The 18,949-nt window shown below is 40.3% G+C and overlaps 1 protein-coding gene across 4 annotated transcripts in view; it reads left to right on the forward strand.

The window, feature by feature from the left end:
- Positions 1-18,949, forward strand: part of SCAF11 (SR-related CTD associated factor 11) — an 85,625-nt gene that overhangs the window by 26,137 nt on the left and 40,539 nt on the right. For all 4 annotated transcript variants that reach the window (XM_087723549.1, XM_087723548.1, XM_087723546.1 and 1 more), the window contains 5 exons: positions 4,715-4,821; positions 6,864-6,950; positions 7,626-7,717; positions 10,779-13,577; positions 15,185-15,528. In XM_087723549.1, the coding sequence (XP_087579675.1) occupies positions 4,715-4,821; positions 6,864-6,950; positions 7,626-7,717; positions 10,779-13,577; positions 15,185-15,528 (3,429 nt within the window). The remainder of the gene's footprint in view (positions 1-4,714; positions 4,822-6,863; positions 6,951-7,625; positions 7,718-10,778; positions 13,578-15,184; positions 15,529-18,949) is intronic.

Below are 18,949 nucleotides of genomic sequence, written 5' to 3' on the forward strand. Positions count from 1 at the left end.
CGCGGTGGTGAGACCCCTCCTGAAGAAACCATCTCTGGACCCAGCCATTTTGAGCAACTACTGTCCAGTCTCCAACCTTCCCTTTGTTGGGAAGGTTGTTGAGAAAGTGGTGGCCTCTCAACTCCGATGGTCCTTGGATGAAACCGATTATCTGGATCCCTTTCAGTCGGGTTTCAGGCCTGGTTACAGCACGGACACTGCTTTGGTCGCGCTGATCGATGATCTCTGGCGAGCCAGGGATAGGGGTCACCCCTCTATCCTTGTGCTCCTTGACCTCTCAGCGGCCTTCGATACCATCAACCATGGTATCCTTCTGCGACGGTTGCGAGAGGTGGGAGTGGGAGGCACCGTCCTTCGGTGGTTCTCCTCCTACCTCTCGGACAGGTCGCAGTCGGTGTTGGTCGGAGGGCAGAGGTCGACCCCAAGGCCCCTCAATTATGGGGTGCCGCAGGGTTCGGTCCTGTCCCCCCTCCTATTTAACATCTACATGAAGCCACTGGGTGAGATCATACGCTGGCACGGGATTAAGTACCACCAATATGCGGACGATACGCAGTTGTATCTGTCCGCCCCGTGCCAACTCAGCAAAGCAGTAGAAGTGATGTGCCAGTGCCTGGAGGCTGTTAGGGTCTGGATGGGAGTAAACAAGTTGGCACTCAATCCAGACAAGACCGAGTGGCTTCTGATGTTCCCTCCCAAAGATTAGCCAAGTATTCCATCTCTCAGGCTGGGGGGTATAATTATACGCCCCTCAGAGAGGGTCTGCAATTTGGGAGTCCTCCTGGATCCCCAGCTGACTTTAGAACACCATCTGTCGGCTGTGACCAGGGGGACCTTTGCCCAGGTTCGCCTGGTGAACCAATTGCGACCCTACCTGGATCGGGAGGCCCTTCAGATAGTCACTCACGCCCTTGTGACCTCAAGACTGGATTACTGTAACGCGCTCTACATGGGGCTGCCCTTGAAGAGTGTTCGAAGACTTCAGTTAGTCCAGAACGCAGCCACGCGAGCGATTGTGGGTGCACCCAGGTACACCCACGTCACACCTATCCTCCGCGAGCTGCACTGGCTACCCATTAGTCTCCGGACCCGCTTCAAGGTGTTGGTCGTCACCTATAAAGCCCTACATGGCATCGGACCTGGGTACCTGAGAGACCGCCTCCTGCCGATTACCTCTCTCAGACCAATTAGATCGCACAGGTTGGGTCTCCTCCGGATTCCATCTGCCAGCCAATGTCGGCTGGCGACTCCCCGGGGGAGAGCCTTCTCTGTCGCAGCTCCAGCCCTTTGGAACGACCTCCCCGTGGAGATCCGGACCCTTACTACCCTCCCGGCCTTCCGCAAAGCCACCAAGTCCTGGCTGTTCCAGCAGGCCGGGGGGGCTTGTGAAATATCCAGCCCCACGGTAACTGTGAATGTTGTATATTTTAAAGTGTTGTTTTGTTTATTTATCCCCTTACCTTGTTTATTGTAAGCCGCCCAGAGTCCTTCGGGAGTGGGCGGCATACAAGATCAATAAACTAAACTAAACTAAACTATGCAGATGATACCCAAGTTAGACATCTCTATCTCAGACTAAATAAAGGATATATTATAGTGGAATTCATGATCAAAATCAATCTTAGCAAGACAGAGTGGCTTTACATTTAGAATCCTATTCCGGGATTATTCTGGGATCATTCTAACACATGGGATGGTGTTCCCCCGTGTAGACCTGCAATTTAGGAATCCTCTTTGGCTCATAGAAAGCAGTGGTCAGCAGGAACTTTGGCCAGGTTTAGGTTAGGTTGGTGCTCCAACCGTACTATTATGTGGAACAGGAAACACTAAAAGTGATTACACATGTCCTTCAAACCTTCCTTATGGATTTCTGTAGTTTGCTTGATATTGGCAAGCCCTAGGAGGCCACTTAGAAGCTTCAAATGCTGCAAAGAGCATAATCCATATATTTACTGAAAATACTTATTAGATAATCCCATTGCTGCAGGAACTGCATTGACACCAAAATGTTTCTGGCTCAACTTCAAGGTGCTTATTATCACTTAACAAAACTTTCTATGGCTCAGTGCCTAGATATCACTGAAACACCCTTCTCTCTATTAGATTCTATTTGCTTAATCTGAGGCATAAAATTAGCTGTTTTGGAAAGCTGTTGAAATTTGACCACTGTAGAACTCCTGATGCTGATAATGTCTAACTGGCAGTTCAACAACCAAAGTCTAACATTCCGTCATTAAAAAAACTATTATTTGATAATATTCCAGTTTTATGCATAGTCAGAAGCAAATCCCATACGTTCAGTGAAATCTTTTTCTTTGGTAACTTGATATTTAGATGAACATAAATCACAGAAGTTCAGGATAATTCTGATATACAGTTTAACAGTCATGAGGAAAGAAATGAAATCTACAAAAATCAAGTTAAAACAGCAATGTTGTGAGTGGGGAACACACAAGGAGTCACATTCCAACAATTTTGTTTATTCACGATAAGAGCAGACTATAAACCAGCATCCAGTTTCCGTCCGACACCTCCTTTTAAGGGAAGCTTTCAGCCAATTAACCAATAACTTTAAAATATATCCCGCTCTTGCCCGGCAGTAGGAAAAGCCTCTGCTCGTGCCTGTGTGGACATAACAGCTAACCTTTTTGCCATCGTGTGCCAAAAGTGGGGAGAGCACGGGGGGGGTTGTGCACGGGCATGCCCACACCCATAATTCTATGTGCCCCCTACACATGCACATGCAACTCCCACCCTCCCCCTGCTTTTGGCTCATGATGGACCCACTTTTCGCACTCCCCAGGCCCTCCCCAGACTTTCTAGGAGCCTGGGGAGGATGAAAATGGCCTCCCCCACCCCCCTGGAGGCCCTCAGGAGGCTTCCCTCGTATGCCATAGGTTCATCACGGGTCTATGCAATTTAGTAACATCCATGCCATTCTACCTTGAGAAAGCTTTTTGGTTAGTGAAAGAGGGATAGTTAAATCCAGATGGTATCTAGCTTTTGTGTAATAATTAAACAAATTGCTAGAGCGATGCAGATACTTAGTAACAAAGAGATAAATAATACTTCAGAAATATAACTCAAATGCTAAAATATTCAGCAATTTAAGAGACGATTGAACTAACATTCATGAAATGAGATACACACACACACAAACACACCCAAGACTTAAAGCAACTGGAGAATTCAAACTATCATTAGATTTTAGTACATTTAGTACATCTATAGTGTATCTGTGATCATTAATATTCACCATCAGTTTCTTTTTTTTAGAGAAAACATATTCTAATTGAAATGGCCTGACTAATTTATAAAGTATATTTCAGCTCCTTGGATTTCCAAGTAGCACTTGCAGACCAAATGTATAGGATAGGGTGCATACTTTTGTGTGCAAAACATGTAGAGTCTAAACTCTATGTAAGTTTGTGTGTAAACATGCAGGTAGAGTCTAGTAAAACAAGACTTAGAATATGTTGGAAATTGTCCATATATGGAGAATTACTGTGTCTGGGTGGTTTTATACTCCTATTTAAAATCTGCATGAAGCTGATGACCATCCATTAGCACAAGTATGGATGTAATCAGTATGCAAACAATATCCAAGTTTATATCTGACCCTGGGCTGAAAAAGTGATATTGTCAATTTTGTCAAAGTACCAGGGGATTTTGACAGTAGAAATGAAGAAATTGAGTGCTTTGGGTTGAAAAGGCAGATCTGATTCCAGATAAATTTTAATTTGAATGGTATAGTGCCCTGAACAGAACTAGGGAAGTTTGCAGTTTAGGAATTTTCTTGGATTTGCAGCTCCTGCTTGAGGGATAGTAATAGCTGTGGCCAAGCGGTCATTGTGCAGCTTCTGCTTATATACCAGTTGCAATCTTTCCTGGAATAGAGTATGTTACTCACTATAACTCATATCTTAATCTCTTCTTTATTGGACTATGTTAAGGGAAGACCATTCAGAAGCTACATGTGATCCAAACTCTGATAGTTCAGATAGTTAAGGAGAACTTTGAGGCAACATAAAACATCTCTACTACAAGAACTGCATTAGTTACCAACACGCTTCTGGGTTCAAATTAAGGGTTTAGTTGCCATTTTTAATACCTTTTGGAGTCGGGACCTGCATCACCTTCTGAATATCTGACTGCCCAACATGATCTGATAGAACAGTTTCTCTTCATGTTACTTGAATTGCCATCTGTAGGAGGATGCAGAAGTTTGCCTTTTCAGTTACTGTTCCTTTCCTTTGATGTTTGAATGGCCTCCTCTTTCCTGGTTTTTGGTTATTCTATTAAGCCTTGAGATGAAGTTATTGCAACTCTTCCTCTGTACGATGAGTCATTATTTGATCTTGATAGTTCAGTTTCTGCTTTTTATCTATGGTGAATTTGTATTTATGATTTTCAATTCAATTATTGATTATATTGTTGATTATTTATTTAGAATAGAGTAGAATAACAGTTGGAAGGGACCTTCTAGTCCAACCCCCTGTTTTGTGCTTGTTTTTAACCAAAGATACATGTTTAGGGAATTGTGTACCATTCAGATTGGTTTGATTACAGCAATTTATAAACAAATATATTTCCATGAGTACAATATAAAGAAAATACTTTTCCATTTGAAGTTGGAAAGATGTTTGTATGTATGTTAAATTTTGAAGGGGGAAAAACTATGGTGGATGTCCAATATAAATACTTTATTTTATAGCCTAGAAGACAGACCTGCTTGAACAGATTCTTCAAAAGTAATTGGTGTGATAGATTTTCTTCTAATAGTAGTTTCTCTGATGTATCTACTAATTATCAAAGTGAAAGGTCAGTATAAATTATTTTTTATCCAGAATTTTGTAGTAATGTAAATACTAATATAGTTCCATTTGCTTTTGGGAGAAATTGTGCTTTCCTCCCAAACTTCCATGTGTTATTGTAGAGAGGTAACTAGAAAGCAAATATTTTAAAAATATGATTTCTGGAATTCTTTCCAACCCTTAATAATAGCTCTTCTTTGGTTCATGAGAACAGAAGGAAGGGAGTTTAGTTAGAAACATTTCAGATCAATGCCCAATTCCATTAGGAAAATGTGTTCGGTTTCTGTCCCCCGCCCCTCACTCCCCCTAAAGTTCCTAACCTGGTCTATTTTCAGATTCACTTTTTCTTTTGCCAGACAGCTTCTCCCTGTCTCCCTGTCAAATTTGTTCTGTTTTGTTTTTAGATAATTATCCTGCTTGCTGTCTAACAGTCTATTGGGTTACAGAAATAAACTTGGTGTATGGACTTTAATATTAGAATACATGATTTGGGTGCTTGGCAACATTGTGCACATTTATGACAGTTGTCACATCCTTCATAGCTAACTTCCATCAATCAAAGTCAGTGGGAAAATCAGTAGGGAGTCACAGGTTTTAGTCACATGATATTGTGCTTAAGACCACAGATGATTCATTTAATAGCTGCAGAAGAACTGACATTGAGTGACAAGTTAGGTGCAGTCACATGTTTCACTTAACAACCACATTGTTTAGCAATGGAGTTGCAGCCCAGATGTATTTGTTAAGTAAGGACTACGCTGTAAATGTAAGCTTGTAAAACCATAATGGGATTTTAGTAGGGCAGAACCTGACAGTAAGAAGCTATAAGATATAAAAAGGAAAAAGACATTGTGTATTCTTGGTTAGAGGCAATAGCCAATTTTGGGCTGTAAGTTGTATATAGTCTTACACAGCATGCACTCAAAAGTAGGCATGATTAGAAAAAGTGGACAGATCTAATGATGGAAGGGCAGATGTAACTAGAGAGGAAAAAGAATAGCATTCCTATTAATCACATGAAGAAATGAAATATTCTGTCTTCAGTAGTGCCTGAAGTCAGAAGAACGGCATTAAAGTCATAATAAACAGTTACATGAATTGCCCAATGTTGTCTTTTAAACTTAGAAAATAAGGTATTCTAAACCAGAATATTTAACTTGTACATTCTAACATTTTTTTTAATGAAGTAAAATTCTGGAAAAAATGAAGGCATTCACAACCTCAATTGGTACTGGTAACTCCATCACTAAGATACATGATTATATAGTGAAAAAGTACCAATTTACAACAGCAGTTCCAATTAAGCAAATTACACACATGAAGATAACATCACATGATCACAACTTAGAAGTTCCTGTTGGCTTCCCCTTGATTTCAATTGTTGGAAGCTAGCAGAGAAGATTGCAGATTGTGATCATGTGATTGCAGGACGCTGCAACTATCATATTTAGGGCCAGTTACCAAGAATTGCCAAATTGGTTGCAACTTCAAGAACTAGCCATACATTTTCTCATTTAACACCATTGTAACTTTGAATAGTTGCTGAACGTGCAGTTCCCAAGAAAAACTAGCTACATTTTGGATATTTTATTTTTTAAATAATTGAAAGGTTCAGTGGACAAAAGAATGGCATGTCCTTATGTACACTGAACCGTAGTGCCCTGGTTTCCAAATTGCAAAGCCAGAGCCCCCCAGTGAACATCCAACAGCAGTGCATATTATTTTAGTACTTAATAAGTAGAATTGTTCATTTGCTGCCTTAGAACATAGTTTGGGAATCACTAGGAGGGCCATGAAAAAAATACTGAGGCATTTAAAATATTATGAACTAGGAAAGTTTGAGAATCTCTGGCTTATTGTTACTTTAGCATATGGTTGGTATATAATGCTCTCAACATATTGATAGGATTATTGAGAAAGTAATACTATAGGTTATCTTGATTTTTGATATGTGGTATTAAAATATACTTTAAAATGAAGTGCCTGTAATTATTTTAAATTATTTGAATTATAATTTGAATTTTTTTCAAATGTTTCCAATTATTCCAGTATAGAGATCAGCAAAATTGACACAATTATCAGACACAAGAGAAGAGAATTGGAGCTGTCTTGTTCTGTATTAGCAAGAGTGGCAAGGTAAAATAGATACCTGGTTAGAAACTTGTTATTAAAAAATGTTTGAATTAGTAATAAATCTATACCATCTGGTACCAATATCTTAAATCAAGTAATATTTGGATTTCCTCCATTTTTAAAGCAGTGCTTTTGGAAATATTTGACTTTGATTAAGTATGATTCATTCCCACCCAAAAAGCCAGCCATGGTTAACATTAATTAGGATTAATTTCAGAAGAAACAAACTTTTTTAATTTCAAAAGAAGCAAGAATCTTTCATATACACATTTTTTCCATATACGTACAGACTATTTTTGTTCTTTTTCATTTTTCTTTTCAGTCTCTATGAATGAGATCTGTGTTGTTGTGTTTTTGGTTTATAACCATACAGCAAATTAAATCAATAAGTCAGAACCAAAGCATGAGGAAATTACATGAATTAAATTCCATTTACACGATGGAATTTTTAGGGACATTTCATAAATTCAATGTTAAGATATTTTGGAGATTAGATGATAATTGCTAAAGATTGCATAATTTATCAGAATATAAAATATTGGGGTTTCTTAATTTGGGAAAAGTGTTTCCCAAATTTTATGTGTTTACAGATGCCAAAGTATTTGAAACCAGCAAACAATTTGACTACATAGCAAAGCTTTTTAAAAAAATGTCCATATAATGCATTTTTTTTTACAGAATTCCTTCCATATGTTCTGAAGCAGAAATAGCACCTTGTCTTGTTCTGGAAACAGTTTTTTCAATAAGTACTTCACCTTTGGAAAACTTTGGTAAATTATTTTTGTAAGTTTTATTTAGTTTATATAAAGCATTGTAAAATTTAAATCACCTTCATTTAATAGCTGTGTTGCTATTATTATAATTACTACAAAATATGTCAGCAATGTGTTATAATGGTATAAAAATATCTTCTTATTTTGCATGTGTGTGAACATTTTAATATGAAAAACTGGACAAGTCTTTATGAAAATGAAAACTTGAGATGAAGATAGAACAGAATGTGCAGCTTTGGGTCTAGACCAGTGGTGGCTAACCTTTTTGTTGTTGGGTGCCAAAAATGCAGGCACGTGATAGCGCACGTGCAGGGACCCATAATGCAAGGTCGTCCCCCCCACATGTGCATACACACAATACCACCATCCCCTATGCGCACCGCACTGCTCCCCTCCAAGCTGAGCTTGGTATTTCTTCCGGAGGGCCAGAGGAGGCGATTTTTGCCCTCTCAGGCTCCAAGAAAGCCTCCGGAGCCTGGGGGGGGAGAGAAAACGGGTCCAACGGGCCTTTCGGAAGCTTGGGTTAGGCTGTTTGTTTGAGCTCCGAGCTTGGCAATTTGGTTGCAAACATTTCATCACCATTTGAGGAGACATCGGCAGTGCGTTTTGAATTGTGCTCGTGTGCCGGAATACAAGTCTTTAAATGCCTTTTTATGAGATGCAAATTAGTCTGAATGTTGTTTGTTCAGATATTTCTGAGTCATAGTCTGATTTCAGACTGCATCAATATACACATTAATATACACATATAATGTACCCATTAATATTGATCTAGTCTACCGATCGCTGAGAATGAAAAAACTGCATCAATCACAATCTCAAAGGTAGCATTTAAAACAAACAAACAGGCACCTCACTACGCAGCAACAAAATTATAACCCATCGTCTCAAGAAATTGGACCACGTCTCAGTAACAATAGCCAGCCACTCAAACTATCAAACAAGCCAAAACCAGATTGGAATGAAGTTCCACTACAAAGGAGAAATAGATAGATTCTTGAGTGAGTAGAATACAGCATATTTGGAGAATCATATAATTCCTGGAAGCAAGTTGTGGGTTTTTGTTGTTCTCAGATATTAGGAATGCTCCTGACACAGTCCAAGACTTCATCATAAATGTGCAAAGTGCTTAGTATTAGCTGTTCAGATAGCTTTATAATAAACCAGTGCAAACCTTCTATGTACAGGTACTCCTTGAGTTACAAATGTAATGGAGCCTGCCCATTCCATTCATAATCCAAGGATTTGTGGGAGTGAATCCTGTACCTTGAATGCGATCACTTCCTCCTTTCGCCCACGCATTCACTAACCGAATGCGAGGCTTGCTAAGTGCACTTGAGGTATCAGAGTGGGAAGGCCATGGGAGGGTTAGTGATGGAACAGACCAACTGCTTCAGACCACCCAAGGCCTCCCCCTACCCACTGAAATACTTTGTGCTCCCCACAATTGCTCCCCCCCTCAACCTTTCGTACCAGGTCACTTACTTTGTGAAGATCTGTCTCCTTTCTAGTGTCTCTGTTTCTTTGCCTGCATGTGGTGAGAACAGAATGTGGCTTCTCTGATTACCAAATCTGCCTGCCACTCCTGAAGCAGCGGGCAGCCACAGTGAGTCTCCTCAAAAGGCTTCCAGGCTCCATGCAGAAAAGCATTTGCATGAAGGGAGGCTTTGAGGCAATGAACTCACATTGCTCCAACCTCTTCATTAATGTACAACCACTTTTCCCACGGAGACTGAAACCTAGGTGCCCTGATCCCGCGGGACATCAGGCAACCATTCTCTGCAAAAGCAAATGGGTGTCTGAACTTGCGTGAGACCATACTCTCCATAGGTTTCCAGTCTTCATCTGGGTGAAAAGTGTTTGAGTGAAAAGCTTTGTTTTAAGCACCTTATTTCCATGCAGATGAAGTTTCCAGTCTCTGTCAGGACATCAAGTGTTTGAGCAACCCTGGGGCAGTTAGAAACGGAGCAAATCACTCCATTTCCAACTGCCCCAGGGTCTCTCAAACATTTGGTGCCCTAAAGGAGACTGGAAACTTTATCTGCATGGAAATGAGGCGCTTGAAAATGGAGCTTCTCTTCAGCAGAGGCCTTGAGGAAAGGCCTTTCTTGGCTAAAACGGACCACCAGAGCAACGCACGCTCCTTCTGGGTGTTCCGTTCTTGGCAGCAAAGGCTTTTTTTCAAAGATGGCAAAAGGCTTTGCAAACAGAAGGAAAGCTTTGATGTTTCAGGCCTTCCCTTGCTGCAGCTCTCATTCAGACCTCCATTTACAGAGAACAGAGGCCTAAAGTACTATGAGATCACGCGAGATCAATAGTGTGAGTTCTCACACTATTGATCTAGTGTGATCTTGTGGTACATTAGGCCTCCAATCTCTGTATACACATCAAAGGCCAAGAAAGCGAAGGCTCTCTAGATCTTCATAAGGTGAATATGCACAGGCCTCTGAAGTTGTTCGTAAGAGCAAAGAACATCGTGGTGCTGCAATATTCATAATTTCGGGAATTGTTCATAAAAGCTAGGATTCGCTTATCGCATAACTTCAAACATTCGCTAAGGGAACGTTCGTAAGTCAGGGACTACCTGTATTTACATTTGTATTGATTTATACTATGGTGGTGAGTTAGAATGCAGTGTTGCAGACTAATTCTGCTGACTGTTCAATCCCAACCAGCTCAAGATGGACTCAGCCTTCCATCATTCTGAGGTCAGTAAAATGAGGACTCAGATTGTTGGGGGCAATATGCTGACTCTGTAAACAGCTCATAGAGAGCTGTAAAGCAGAATGGAGCGGTATATAAGTCTGTTATTGCAATTGCTACACACATGAGAGGAGCAGAAAAGATAGCAGCTAATATCAGCTAAAGCGATGTTTAGTGATTTTGTTGACTGTACATTAAACTGTAATATAACTTTTCTATAAAAACACTACAAAATAATCAACTTACAGCAACGATAAAATAATTGAATCTGTTCTCATTGAATAATTTGTCAATATTTGTAAAATAATTATTATTTTTACTGTGTCACAACAAAGTGTTTTTATTTAAATATTAGGATCTTCTAAATCAGGACATGTTGTTACATGTGTCCATGAAGGAGAAGAAAAAAAGCAGACTTCCAGTACTACTGGCACAAAAGAAACAAAAAGGAAAGTTTCAGATACTACTCCCAGAAGGCGATCTACCCGAAATATTAAAACAGAAACTTCATATCAGTGTCAGAGTTCACCAAAATCCAGTAACACTGGATATGAGGCCAGTGGTGATGGTAGCTCATTTGTGAATGTTTCTTTTACGGAATTGGAGAAATTAACCTCTAAACGGAAAGCTAGAAGAAATGTTAAACAGCAGGAACCTTTGGCTAAAAAGAAACTAAGAAGTTCTGGGCGTTACGGAAAAGTATCTAGTAATATAGATTTTGATGAACCTGATGAGACAGAGATAACCTTGCTATTAGACAAAGGCAACTTAGCAGACAGTGAAAATAGCACCTCTGACCTTACTCATAAAAATGATGTTGACACCGAATCTTCTAATGGCTTAGAAAACTCCTATGTAGCATATAAGAAGAAACCTAAGGAATGCTGCTGTGAAGGGCAAGATACATTGGATATCTTAGAAACTGGTTCCCATGTTCAAGATCCTCCATCACTTGCCTTAGAAAAAGCTGCTGGTTCTTGTGTTGAGGATCTTCCTTTGCTCACTCTAGAGAGAAACACTGAAAAATGTGAAGAAAAAGTTGACATTGAAACTGAAAACAAGTTATATTATAAAAATACTGCTGAGCAAGATCAGCATTTAAATATTTCTGGAGAACAATTGTGTGATGATAATATTACATTTACTCTTCAGTCTCCAGAATTAGGTATCCCCGCCATTGAATTGCCAGCAAAATTGGATCCTCTGGCAGTAACATATCAAATAGTAGAAAGTCCTGGGAAAGAATTAGGGAAAACAGAATGCATGTCAATAGTAGATGACATTTCAGCTGTTTCTAGACATGAGTTGCTAGAAGGATCAGAATCTGTTCCAGTAGCAGATAATTTATTGGCTGGTACTAGAAATGAATTCCAGGAAAAACTGGAATCTGAGGTAATAGCAAATAAACTAGTGTCTTGTCATAGAAATGAATTAAGAAAACCAGAATCTTCCGCAATAGATGGAATACTGGAGAAACCCATAACTGAATTTGCAGAAGAAATAGTCACGAAGCCGCTAGATAATATCACAAGTGAAGTCCCGTTGTATTCTTTAGGTGTGCAAGATGTTGAAATTGAAAAAAAAGATTCAAATGTATATATAACCAATGAATATCTAAATAATAATGACTTATTAATAAACGTTTCCTCAGAGAATAAACTTAATCTGTCTTTTGAAAATGATAAAGCGGAAATTGAAACTATTACATCACCCAAGATATGTACTGAAGATATTAAACACTTTAACAAAGATGACAATGAGATAGTATCTATAGAATATGACTCATTTAATAGTAATCGTAGTGCATATCAGCTTGACCAACCATTAATAAATGACAATATAGAGCAGAAAGCAAATTTCTTACAAAATGATAGTAAACATTCTGTATCACTTTCAAATTCTGATAAGAAAGAAGCAAAAGAAAGTTTCAGAGATAAAAAGACACGAACCAGAAGATCACGATTTCATTCTCCATCAACCACTTGGTCCCCATCCAAGCGAGAGGGGAAAAGATCTCAATCCCCATTCCCAAACAGGGAAATTGTGGGGGAAGGTAGAATGTCTCGATCTCCCAAAAGGGATATTTTCAAAGAAAGTCAAAGATCTTTATCCAAATCTCCTAAAAGAAATCCTGTAACATCTGCATCCAGTTCTCCTAGAACAGATAGCCTGAAAGAAAAGAAACAGTCACTGCTGAGTTCTCCCAGAAAAGATCATTTAAGAGAAGGAAGAAATTCTCCAACCAACTCTCCAAAAAAAGATTATATCAAAGATGGAGTAAGATCTTCTCAGATGCAAGCTAAGGAATCACCTCCACGGTACAAATGTAGGTCTCCCAGTAAGGACAGAGCTAATGATAAAAATGAATTTAGAAGAGAGAATGAAAGAGGGAGAAGTAGGAGAAGGTGGTCACAGTCACGATCAAGATCTCGATCCAGATCCAGATCTAGACCAAGAACTAAATGGCCATCATTCCCTAGAAATGAGAGGGATGGTTATTCACCACCTCAATGGAAGGAAAGATGGACAAATGATAATTGGAGAAGCCCCAGAGGAAATGATAGATACAAAAAAAGTGAACAGCAGAAACAAACAGAGTGTATGAAAAGTGAAAGAGATAGTGTAAATAAAGATGCAGATACACAGAGTTCTTCCGAGCAGTACAGAAAGGATTATCCAGATTGGGTGATGGAAAGAATAAATTCAGTTCCAGAAACAAAGAATAGAGAAAGAGAGAATTTTAGAAATCAGCAACGGGAAGAAAATAGGCACAATGATTCAGGGGCTTTGTGGAGTGGAAATTATGGTTCAGGTTGGAATTCAAACCATGGCAGAGGCAGTCGTGGCAGAGGTTGTTTCACATATGGAGAGCAGGCTGAAAGTCGCTGGCAAAATAGGAAAGCCCACTCAAGGAATGCAAATAGTTCTAGTAATGAAACTTCTAGATTTCCAGAACATCACCCATTCAAACGTAAAGCAGAACAAGATTTCACTTTCGATACACCTGCTGATAGATCTGGGTGGACAACTGCATCAAGCTGGGCTATAAGAAAGACTTTACCAGCTGACGTACAGAATTACTATTCAAGAAGAGGTAGAAATTCTTCAAGCCCACAGTCTATATGGACAAAAGAAGAAGTAGCATCTGAGCAAGGTAATTATTTCTCCTATACCTCTTAACTCCTAGATCCACATGTAGCCCCCAAGTCCCCTTTTTAAAAAACACTTGTTTGTAAACAGTATACAAATATACACTATGTGCACAATTATTAGGCAAGTTGCATTTTGGAGGATTAATTTTATATGTTCTCAGTCAATCCAAAATGTTAATAAACCTCAAACCTAAATATTTAAGAAAATAAAAGTGATGTTTTGGTTTTCTTAGGAGAATATCTATCTATGCACAATTATTGGGCAACTATTAGTATGCAGAATTATTATGCAACTAAATGAAAAATGAACATTTGTCCATCTCATTTATTTACATCTATTAAAGTGAGAATAATAACTCTAAATGTACAAACATTTCTAACATTAAAAAAAAATCAGTGACCAATATAGCCACCCTTCTTTTCAATTACGGTCATAAGCCTGCCATTTATGAAATTTATCAGTTTCTTGATCTGTTGGCAATCAACAGTGCAGCAGCAACCACAGCCTCCCAGACACTGTTCAGAGAGGTATGCTGTTTTCCTTTAGCGTAAATCTCCCATTTAAGAAGGTCTCACAAGTTTTCAATAGGGCTTAAGTCAGAAAGGGAGTCATGTCATTATTCTTTCATCTTTAAGGCCTTTACTGACTAGCCACACAGTGGAGTACTTTGATGCATGCAATGGAGCATTGTCCTGCATAAAAATCATAGTCTTTATGAAAGATGCAGACTTTTTCCTGTACCATTGCTTGATATCTTCTTGTCTTCTAAAAACTGGTAATAGATTTGGGAGTTTATTTTGAGTCCATCTTCAACCCGAAAAAGTCCAACTACCTCACCTTTAATATTACCATACCATACCTCCACCTTGCTGGCATCTGAGTCAAAGTGGGGCTCTGTGCCCACTATTGATCCAGCCATGGGCCCATCCAATAGGTCCATCAAGAGTCACTCTCGTCTCTTCAATTCATAAAATCATAAAAAATCTGTCTTTGCCTAGACTTGCTATTTCAATTTATACGTCTTATTCAGTGTGGTCGGGTTTCAGCCTTCCTTACCTTGACCATGTCTCTGAATACTGAATACCTTGTACTACCTGAAAGCCACTCCAGATAGTTCTGGAATATGACAACACTGGAGGATAATGGCTTCTTGGTAGCTTTATGTTTGATTCTTCTCAAATCTTTGGCAGTTAATATGGAGTCAATGGAGAAAGTAGCAATAAAATCAAAGTCATGGTCGTGTGATGTTGCACAATGATCACTGGTGATGTACTTAATGACCACAGTGGATTGACATTATAAGCTTGTCATGATCATGTGATGTTTCATTTAATGATTGCATTGCATAGTGATAAAATATTAAACTTACCAAGGTAAGTAATTTGGTGTGGAATATCCAATTAATGCCACGATATATATTTCATTTTAATGTGCTAAATCACTTGATGTATTGGGACTAGTTTTTAATTGTATGTGGAGAGTGTGAGAGAGAGAGACAGATCTGGTATCAGATTCTCTTCTGTTCATGGACACCACTTTACTTTTTGGGAGGGAGGGATAATCTTTTTGTATACCTTCTTTTTAAAAATGTCTGTTCTTCTCTGATAGATCCAAACTTCAAAGACCAAACCAGCCAACAAAGTGATGCTTCTCAGCTACCAGTAAATGTATTGCAACCTCAGATGAATGTAATGACATCAGTAAACACACAGCATCAGCCGATGAGTATCTTCCCGTATACAATGGGTGTTCCTACTCCTATTATGAACATTCAAACCAATCCATTTAACCTTCCTCCACCGGTGCCCATGCATCTTCATTCAGGACTGCCTCTTGTCCAGGTAGCAGCTTCATCCAGTGTGTCTCAGGGACCACCTCCTCCACCACCACCACCTCCTCCATCCCAGCAAATTAACTTCATTGCTTCCCAATTTGATGGACAACAGTTGCAGGTATCTATTTTAGTTGTTAAAAAACCCTACAAACTGTTAATATATGTAGAAGTAGGTACATTGTTTTAATGACAAATATTTGTATGTATGTATGACTATTATATTAGGAATACTCAAGTCTGTTTGGAAGCTCACTGAAAAATATTTGCTTGTGTTCCAAGATACTTGAGCCCTGGATAAACAACATGTATATATGTTGATTTGTTTGCATATGCTTCCGAGCATCAATTTCTGGAGATATATATTTAGTAAGCAATTATTTTTAGTATATCTACCAATTGTGGAGCCAAGACATCCTGTAATTGGTGTTTCTGAGCTTGAATTAAAATTCTAATTCTGCGTCTATTGCCCCTTTCTGCATTCTGTCCTTGTGTTGCTCTAAAGAATATGGTTGCTTTCCAGCTTCTCCATGGCCAAATCAAGTTATAGTAAACACAAATCCCTCCCCACATTTTCTTTCCTTTTTTATTTTCACTCCCCCCCCCCCCCAGCCAGCACTGTTTGTCTATAGATGTCTCAGAGGTTGTTGCTAATGTTTTGAGACAAACTGAGTAGACTAAGCCCTAGAAGTATGGCAGTGTACCCTTCAATTCTCCACCATGGTTTCTCCAGGGAAATGCAAATAACACAAACAATGTCCACCTACATACCATCTATTGTCAGCAGGGCTGTTTCCAGTTATTGCTAGCCTTACCCAGCTTTTTGACTCAGTCCTCTTCCGAGGACGCACGTGTCATCGCTTTCTCCTGAAGATAATTGATTTCAGTGTAGTTTACAAAAAAATAAAAGGTTTCCAGCATTGATTTTATTTCCTTGCCTTTGTATTGGAAGCAAGGCTTAATTTCTCAGCTGTCAGTTGGGGCTGGAGCGCAGGGGCTTGTGCCCATTGCTCGCCCTGAGGGACATCTGACTGCCCAAAGTGACTGACAGGGTAGGAGAGAGTGGAACGCTCTTTGTCTGGTCACTAAGTGTGATCCAGGTCCCTGCTTGCTACATCGGCTGACACTATCACGCCTGATATTCTGCCTCCGAAACCACAGTTTCCCTCAGTAAGTTGGAATTGATTGACAGCAACCGAGACTGAGGAGTTTGAAGTTGGTGGGGCAGCTTTCCTTAAGGAGAGTCACCGCTTCGTTCCTGTGGCCGCTACAGCCAACCGTGAACTGCGCTTTCAGTAGTGGGAGAGGTGCGGCTGTCAGATCATTGCCTCATTGCTTCTAATCAGCAGTTGCCTTTGCTGTTGATGCGCTGCTTCTACCGCCAGCCCTTTGATCTTTCGGGGTCTGGCTTTGTCGGTGGTACTTGCAGAGCGCTCAGACACTGAGACTGAGAGAGAGAGAGAGAGAGAGCGAAGAGAAGGAAGCAGGTGAGCGCCAGATCAGTCAGAACTTTCCCTTGCCGATCTTTGCCCTGTGGTTACCAGCGCCAGTTGCAGGCTTCCATTGACCATTAGAAAGGATGTGAACCGCCATTTTGTTTAGTTGTCAAATAGCTGTCAAATCGATCAAGATGGCACCCGAGGCTTCTGTGATGGGCGCTGAGGGGAATTTGAGCCCAGGCATTTCCAATCAGGGGCTCCTAATCACAATAATTTGAGCCCTCCGCCGCTTTCCTACTAGCTCCCGCGGCCTCAAAAGCACGGCAGAGGAGGAAGGGGGAGGGATAACGCGGGAGCCAGCTCAGGTGCTCCGCGTGGAGGGAGAGACGCCAAAGCCATGGGCCGGGAAGCCAGCGGGAGCTTTGCTGGTGAAGGAGAAGAAGCAAGAGGACTGGCGGCTTTGAAATGCAACCCCTGCCTTGATCCCGCCGGCCGCGGATTTGATTCGGCGTAAGTGGGGGCCGAACACATGCTGAGCCGACTTTGCGCAGTGAGGCGGAGTAATTCAACCCCCCCCCCCAAGAACGTGTGTGTGTGTGTGAGAGAGAGAGAGAGAGAGAGAGAGAGAGAATTGTAATAAAAAAATTGTACATTCATTTTGAAAAATAAATGCAATACTTGATTAATTTCATATCTTTATTTAAAATAGTTTTGGCATGGCATATGATTTTATTGACTCAGTTGGAAATGATGTGGATGTTGTATCTGACTCTGAGGTATATATATTCTTAAGTAACATAACATATAGCATATTGTCCAAACTTGCTAGACTATTTAATTGATCTTACTACTTTAAAGGGGGAGAGTTTCATGATAAATTATTTTATTACATTTATGTTGCATTTATATATTATATTTATTACATTTATATTTCACATTATATATTTGTATTGTTATTTTAGTGTTTATTGTCAATTTTGATAGATATTATATTGATATATCAATACTGATTTTACTCATACTAAATAACAATTACTGCTATTATTTATCAGCATCAAATATTTACAGTTTTTAATATTGAGTTAGTCGTATTTTAGAATAATAGGATTATCTTTTAATAGGATAATTGGCAAAATCTAATTCACATGTGATGGGTTGCATTCCAAAGAATGTGAGAGGACAGGTTGCCTGCAAAATGCCAGGACCCAGGACCCTGTTGGTGCCATGTCTCTCTCTAGCCAGTCTAACAATGTAAAAGCTGAGCAGAGAGCCTTTTTTTTTTTCAGGGTGAGCGGAAAAGTATAGTGTTTGAGTGGCACTTTTCATGTCTGGCATTCATCGGGCTGAAACCTCGCTCGCAATTGGCGCTTGACGCTTGGAATGTTGCGCAAATGTCCAGCAGACGCGACAGCAGTTCAAACTGTGGCTCTCTTAGGTGCTCAGGCATGAAACTGTGCCGGTCACACACTGTACTTTTCCGCTCACACTGAAAAAAAATTAGAGGGAACATTGCTCCTAATAACGGTGGAGGCTTCCACCTCCCAGGCTGGGGCTGACCCTAAGGGGCACAGGAGGGCAGAAAAATCTGCTGGCTATTCTTCCAAGAGTAAAAAAATCAACTAAATCAGCCTCCAGTTTTGAGAAAGGAGAAGACCAAGCACCTAGCAAACAAGGTTCCAAGTCTTCCTCTCACAGGCCCCCCTCCTCTTCCTCAAAGGGGGATCAGGTGTCCCAGGCCAGCAGCAATAGATCCTTCTCACCTATTCTCTTGGAGCAGAAACCTGGACCTTTCAGTCCTCTGTTTCCTATTAATACCTCAGGCCTGTGGGGGGGTCAGGTGCAGATCTGCAAGGACACATATTGCAAGATGTCCACTTGGGGGCTGTGGGCAGCAGACTTGTTGAGGCTATGTCCACCCCTACAGCTGTGGGGCTTCACCCTGACCTGCAACTGCCTCCCCTGGCTTTGCCCAACATCCAGGACATAATAGCTTCAACCATTTCCCAGGGCATAGCTGCGGGCCTACAACAGGGATCTGGAGCAGCCCCACCTATGGCTCCTGGGGATAACCCGGCTACAGTGCCAGCCCCACCTATGGCTCCT

This window comes from Thamnophis sirtalis, unplaced genomic scaffold (genome assembly GCF_051295495.1).
Source record: "Thamnophis sirtalis isolate CommonGarterSnake01/CBP01778 unplaced genomic scaffold, rThaSir2_p1.2 scaffold_9, whole genome shotgun sequence".
In the NCBI taxonomy this organism is placed as follows: domain Eukaryota; kingdom Metazoa; phylum Chordata; class Lepidosauria; order Squamata; family Natricidae; genus Thamnophis; species Thamnophis sirtalis.